The sequence below is a fragment of the Phaseolus vulgaris genome, chromosome 9 (genome assembly GCF_000499845.2).
Source record: "Phaseolus vulgaris cultivar G19833 chromosome 9, P. vulgaris v2.0, whole genome shotgun sequence".
In the NCBI taxonomy this organism is placed as follows: Eukaryota; Viridiplantae; Streptophyta; class Magnoliopsida; order Fabales; family Fabaceae; genus Phaseolus; species Phaseolus vulgaris.
In genome coordinates this window covers 25,498,981-25,505,294 of record NC_023751.2, presented here as the reverse complement: position 1 = coordinate 25,505,294, position 6,314 = coordinate 25,498,981, and the positions used below count along the sequence as shown (strand labels likewise).

General features: G+C 33.7%; 1 protein-coding gene across 1 annotated transcript; it reads left to right on the top strand.

The window, feature by feature from the left end:
• The first annotated feature begins 2,291 nt into the window (after positions 1–2,291).
• LOC137820242 (28 kDa ribonucleoprotein, chloroplastic-like) lies at positions 2,292–4,762 on the top strand. The gene is made up of 4 exons (XM_068624207.1): positions 2,292–2,815; positions 2,932–3,033; positions 3,811–4,095; positions 4,341–4,762. The coding sequence occupies exons 1-4, from the start codon at positions 2,366–2,368 to the stop codon at positions 4,407–4,409; spliced, it is 906 nt and encodes a 301-aa protein (XP_068480308.1). The 5' UTR covers positions 2,292–2,365; the 3' UTR covers positions 4,410–4,762.
• Positions 4,763–6,314: the final 1,552 nt, after the last annotated feature.

The window sequence follows — 6,314 nt, the reverse complement described above, 5'->3', positions numbered from 1 at the left end:
CTAGTCTCCCATATTTTTTTTTTTGTATTTTCTTTCTTTTTTTTATTTTTTCTTTTTCTTTTAATAATTATTTTTTCATTTGATAATAGATAATTTTTGTTACTTGAGGTGTTAGCCTAACTGAGATATCAAGTTGCATAGTGATTCCTAACATGAAAGCTTTTATAAAAAAACACAACTACATTAGTTGACCATGGTCCTTAAATATCAATCAGTGTACTTACAGGAATTCCTAACTTAAGGACTATGAGAGTGATGAACTATTTCAACAAATATTCACTACATATTTTGTTGCATAATGTAAGTATGCCTTAGTTCTTGGACATTCAGGTTGCCAAGAAGTTCGAATGCCGAATTGAGGAAGGTGAGTTGTTGATGGTAATGATGGCTAATGTTAACAAGTTCACTGTCTCTTCCATAGTTAAGAATTTTTCATGAAAATTATAACATACAATATTTATGTCTGATGTACTCTTAATCCCATCAAGTTGGTGCAACTTGGTTCTTAGAGTGGAATGGTTGGTGACTTTAGGAGACATCACTTAGTATTTTGATATGTTTCTAGATTTTATTTTTCAGAATCCCATTTCTGGAATGTATTATTTGTATTATGAATTTACCTTTTCAAGGTGACTGAAATTTGATTTACAGAATGCAAAACAACCTTTTTTGAATTTCCTTTTCCATAACATATTTCTTAATTCTAGATTTCCAATTCCAATATGCACTCAAACGTGCAAGGGCAATTCTAGAATTTCATAAATTGATATGGCCATGGTGCAGGTTCGAATTGATTGGGTGAAAGAAGCAAAAGCTTAAGGTGACTTAAAAAATCAATGATTATTTTTTTTTTCTCTACACAAATTCTTCTTGTATCTCCATACTCTCTTTATGCACGTCCATAGAAGAAGAAAAATGACAAGTTTATCTTCCTCTTCATCTTCTCCATATAGCACTCATTTTCCCCTTCTCAGCAACAAAAACCCCTAACTTCAACGCCACCGCCACACCAGCTCCCACCTTAAGCGCCACCACCACTCAACTCTTACCTTTGCCATCTAAGCACAAAACTCCAGAATACAAAAAAGTATATTTTGGATTGTCCAATCTGGAATACTATGTTTTTTTGTATTCCAAATTGTGCAATATGAAATACAATTGTGTGTGCTTAGACGACAAAGTGAGGGGGTTCTACGAAAGTGGCACTAGAGGTGAGAGTTGTTATGACAATGGCGTTAAAAGTGGAAGTTGTTGTGGCGATGGAGGCTGTTGCGGCGGTAGCATTAGAGGTGGGGGTTGCTCAATAGAAAAAATGAAGAAAAATGAAGAAAGGGTAAAATTACCATTTTTCTTCTTCTACGAAGAGGTTGCTTCTTCCTACAACTTCATATGTTCTTGTGGAATTCTCATAACTTATATAATGCTAGAAATATCCTTTTGTAAATAAGTTAAATATCTGAAGAATGTGTGGATTTGTGTGTATTCCAGATTGTGTAATCCGTTGAATCTCTGGATTACACAATCCATAATTAATTGAAAGGGTGGGATAACTTCTAGATCGGAGAATCCAAAACTTATAATCGAATTCAAACAAATATTTCGGATTAGACAATCCATAAGGCAAAGGTATAATTAGAATTACATGAAAATATATTATGGATTACATATACTGAAAATTAATACCGAATTCAAAAGTATTTTTAAAAAAATATATATTCTGAATTACATGAACTGGAAGCTAATATCAGATCCAAAAATAACTTCCAATTTATATAATTCATAGTATATTTTAAAAAAAGAAATTACTTCCATTATCCAAATTTAATGAACAATTTCGAATTACAAAATAACTTCCAACATACATAACCTATAATATTTACAAAATAAAAAAAAATGAAATGACTAAAAGTATATTGATAAATCAATGGACAAGAACAGTAAAATATAATTCAAAAAATAATTTTTTTCATCACAAAAAAAAAAACTGTGAAATCCTCTCAAAATAAGTAAAAAATCACCTAAAAAATCTTCAACAAGGTTAAATAGGTATTAGGGTGTCTTGGGGTGCTGGGATAAGCAAAATAGAAAGAAGGTAAAAAGCTATTTAGAATTTTAGGGTTTTATTTATTTTTATTGAAGCACAAAATCGTATTTTCACAATTATTATAATGATAGCACAAGAACATATGGAGGTGCAAAAAGAAGCAGTGCAAGCAAAAAAGTATGGACAGGAAGCCCGTGTGAAAAGCCCAGATTTGTGATATTAATTAGTTTTGGGGTTGTGTATGATATTTTAGATATCAGAAGGCTTCCCTGGTTTTCTTATCCTGATACACTCTTCTCTCCTTGGTGCATAGTTTCTTACATGTCTATCACTGCCACTGCCTTCAAGTCCCTCACCATGGCCGATTCCTGCCTCCTCTCTTCTCCCTCCTCTCTCTTCCACAACATAACCAAATCCCACGTCTTCTCACCTCCCTCCAAACCCCTCACACTCCAATTCTCATGCCTCAACTCCTCACCCTCGCTCTCTCTTTCCCTCGCTGCACGAACCCACCGTTCCCCCGTCCTCACCCACGTCGCCCAAACTTCCGATTGGGCCCAGCAAGAAGGCAACGCCGACACCGTCCAGGCCCAAGATGAAAAACAAGAAGAGCCTGGTCTCCTCGACTGGGAGCCCAACGGCGAAGAAGATGAGGGTTTCGTCGAACCGCCAGAAGAGGCCAAAATCTTCGTCGGCAACTTGCCTTACGACGTTGATAGTGAGAAACTGGCCATGCTATTCGACAAAGCCGGAGTCGTTGAAATCGCCGAGGTTAGAAAGAGAGAACCTCGTTTTCTTCTCAAATTTCAATTTCGGTTTTTGTTAATGTTATTTAGGGTTTAAGAGTGACATGAACGCGTGTGGTTGTCCTTTATTTGTGATTTTAGGTGATTTATAACAGGGAAACTGACCGGAGTCGCGGATTTGGGTTTGTGACGATGAGTACTGTTGAAGAAGCTGAGAAGGCTGTGGAGAAATTCAGTGGCTATGTAAGTTCATATCACTTGTTTTTTATTCTGATGTTAAATAGTGAGAATAGGAGCTTGCTATGTATTGAATCCTTGTTTTGTGTTTATCTCTGGTGGACTCTGTTGTTTTTGTGATTGATGTGTTGCAATGGTATGAATGTCTGGGAATAATGGAGAAAAAAAGAATGGCTGGTGTTTCCTATCGAAGAGGCTGTGTGGATTATTTGAATTAAACCCATATGCATTATATTACCTGTCTGATTGTTGTGGCATTCCATCCACCCATACTGGTAAACAGCAACGATATGATTATGACCATTTTGAAGTCTCTTTGTTTCCTCTTTGCATCTATGAACCTGCAACAAGACTTCTTTTGTGTGCTTTTTTTATAAGGAAGGTCACTTTAATTAATATGTGAGTAGAGTTGTCTGCATAACTTGTGTCATAAAGATGAGGTGGCTTGTGCCTGTGTCATTTTAATTCCTTCTAAATATATAGTTACACATCTTGAAGTTCGGACTTCCATTCAACTATTTGTAATGTTTTTGTTTGTTAGCCAATGACTCGAAGGCTGACTGAATCAAATGCTACAGAACATTTATAAGTTTGCTCACGTCACATCTCTTGTTGCTATGAAAATTTTGTTGCTTTTCGCGAAGAAGTTTTTTAAAGTTGTACAAGTCAAATGTATCTAACATGTCATTCACATGCAAAAGAATGTGTATATTGCCATTGATATTATTTCTAAATTATTTTATTGTGTTGTTCTTTGGATCTTATTCTTATTATCTGTGACAGGATTATGATGGAAGACAGTTGACTGTTAATAAGGCTTCTCCGAGAGGAGCTCAACCTGAACGCCCACCTCGTCGTAACTTTGAGCCTGCCGCTTCTATTTATGTTGGTAATTTGCCATGGGATATTGATAGCACAAGGTTGGAGCAAGTTTTCAGTGAGCATGGTAAGGTTGTGAGTGCTAGGGTAGTCTATGACAGGGACAGTGGTCGTTCTCGTGGCTTTGGCTTTGTCACAATGTCGACTGAAACAGAAATGAATGATGCTGTTGCTGCTCTTGATGGTCAGGTATTACTTAAGTTTTTTGTTAAATTATCAATGGTTACATTCATTGATAATTAAATATTCTGAAAGCTGAAAGGTACAGGATTGTTATGTGTTATGTTCATAAGGAAAATAGCTTGAAACGTACTGCTTTTGAAATTGCATCTAGTGTGTGTGGTCTGAGGGCAGGTTGAAACAAGATATCAAATTGACTACTTTTACAGTTTGTTTTTGGATGATTTTCTGATATGGTGGTTTTGTTATTTCAGACTTTGGACGGAAGAACAATTAGGGTGAATGTTGCTGAGGACAGACCCCCCAGGCGTAGCTCCTTCTGAGTTGCACCTCAGGTAGTTCCCCATTTCAGCTGCTGGAGTTCTATTGCATTTTTTTAATGGCTGAGGATATAGTGACAATTTTCTTTAAAGGAAATTTCTTTCTTGGGGCGCCAATTTCATATTAGATTTATTTAGTATGCTATTATGAGTGTAATGTCCAGATGAAGAGTAAGTTGTAATTCGAACTCTAAGATCTTGAAAAAATGTATACTTTGTTGGGTTTTTCTCTGGGGCTATTTGTTAATTTATGAAATGAGAAAACGGGGAGAGAAGAGTTCTGTCGCGACTATTGTAGAAATGCTTTGTTCGTTTGAACTAAATATTCAACTGAAAAAAACCATTATTTTCAGTCACCGGAGACGATTCAGTTCATCCAGCTAATAATGATACTTTAATTTTTGGTGCATCCGATACGGCGGATGATTTATTGATTTTAATCATTGATGTGGGTTCTTGGTAAGTGTCAGTATTAATTCTTACGGGCTTTTTAACCATTTCGGTGTAATTTCATCTCCAAATTACTGAAATGAGTAAATGTTTTAAAATTTACTGTGGTGGGTAAGTTGTGTGGCCGTGAAACACGATTTCAAGTTTGGTCAAAAAATGATGGTAGATTGCATGGCTTTCATTTGAAATTGTGAATTATAGAAGTCATGGTTAGTGAAGAAGACTTTAATTAGAATACTTTTGGTTGCATGGCTTTCATTTGAAATTGTGAATTAGTTAGTGAAGACGACTTTAATTAGGAAACTGATAGTGTGAAGTTGCGAGGGAGAAAGAAGAGTTTTGCGTTCAAATGAATTTAATTTTTAATTTTCTTGCATGTCTATTAAAAGAATACCAAATTCTATATGATATTTGTTTTGTCACGATAGAGATGTAAATAAAAGAAATACGAGTATTAAATTAAGTAATCCAATTTAAATAGAGCGAGTACAAAATATTACAACAGTTGATGTTTTATTGTCTATATAGACAATTATTTGTATTTATACTGATAGTAAAAATATTTTTTTGTCTTCTTTAAAATTGGCTGATATGAAATTTTACTTCATAAAACTAATAAATACTATGCAAATTATAGATTGGGTCAACAAATATCATTTGCTATAAATAATAATAGTAACAAATAATGATAACAATATGAACAAACAATGATAATAATAAGGAGAAGATAGTCTAAGTACCTAAACTTTTCACAATTACACCATCAATAATTTTATTTAAAGATGTATGATAGATTGATTTTCAAGCTGAGGAGTGACTATTTTTAGAATATCAAATTCTGAATTTTTTCAATTATTCATTTGTACATTACGCATAACATATTGTTATTCATTTTCTTAGTAAGAAAAAAATATCTTCAAGATATTGATAGTCTACTCATATCATCCACTTTGTTTTAGTTTCAATTATGATTTTGTTATTTTAAATGTTGTCTTAACAATAGCACAAATGTCAAAAGAATTATTTTTGAATGCTTGTTGAGAATTAAGTTATTCTCCTTAATTGGAGTTCTTAGTTAATTCACTTAGTCTTAATCAATCTCTTGTTTACTTAATTCAAGACGTAGAAGATAAACATATCACGAGTAGAAGCTTGGAACTAGTGAGGAGATGTTTGTTTTACCGATAAGATTTTGTTGAATTTGATTGATGCTTGTTTGATCACATTGTGTAAAAATTGAAATAGTGAATATTTTAAGAAAATCAATGATGAATTCATTGTTGAATAAACTTGAGAGTCAATCTACTTTCTTTTACTATTTTTCAGTTGTCTACTTTACTTTTATGCACAACAATCTCAACTCCCTTTTATTTTCATTGTTATTTCTGACTTTTTTTTATTGCAGATAAGTTTTGAATATTGTTTTAACTAGATTTACTATTAGATTAATTGATAAAC

What these genes read in the sequence shown, in the direction of transcription:
- LOC137820242 (XM_068624207.1), top strand. Translation starts at nt 2,366, where the DNA reads ATGTCTATCACTGCCACTGCCTTCAAGTCCCTCACCATGGCCGATTCC. An exon ending in TGGAGAAATTCAGTGGCTAT is followed by an intron (nt 3,034 to 3,810) that starts GTAAGTTCATAT and finishes TATCTGTGACAG; the next exon opens with GATTATGATGGAAGACAGTT. An exon ending in TTGCTGCTCTTGATGGTCAG is followed by an intron (nt 4,096 to 4,340) that starts GTATTACTTAAG and finishes TTGTTATTTCAG; the next exon opens with ACTTTGGACGGAAGAACAAT.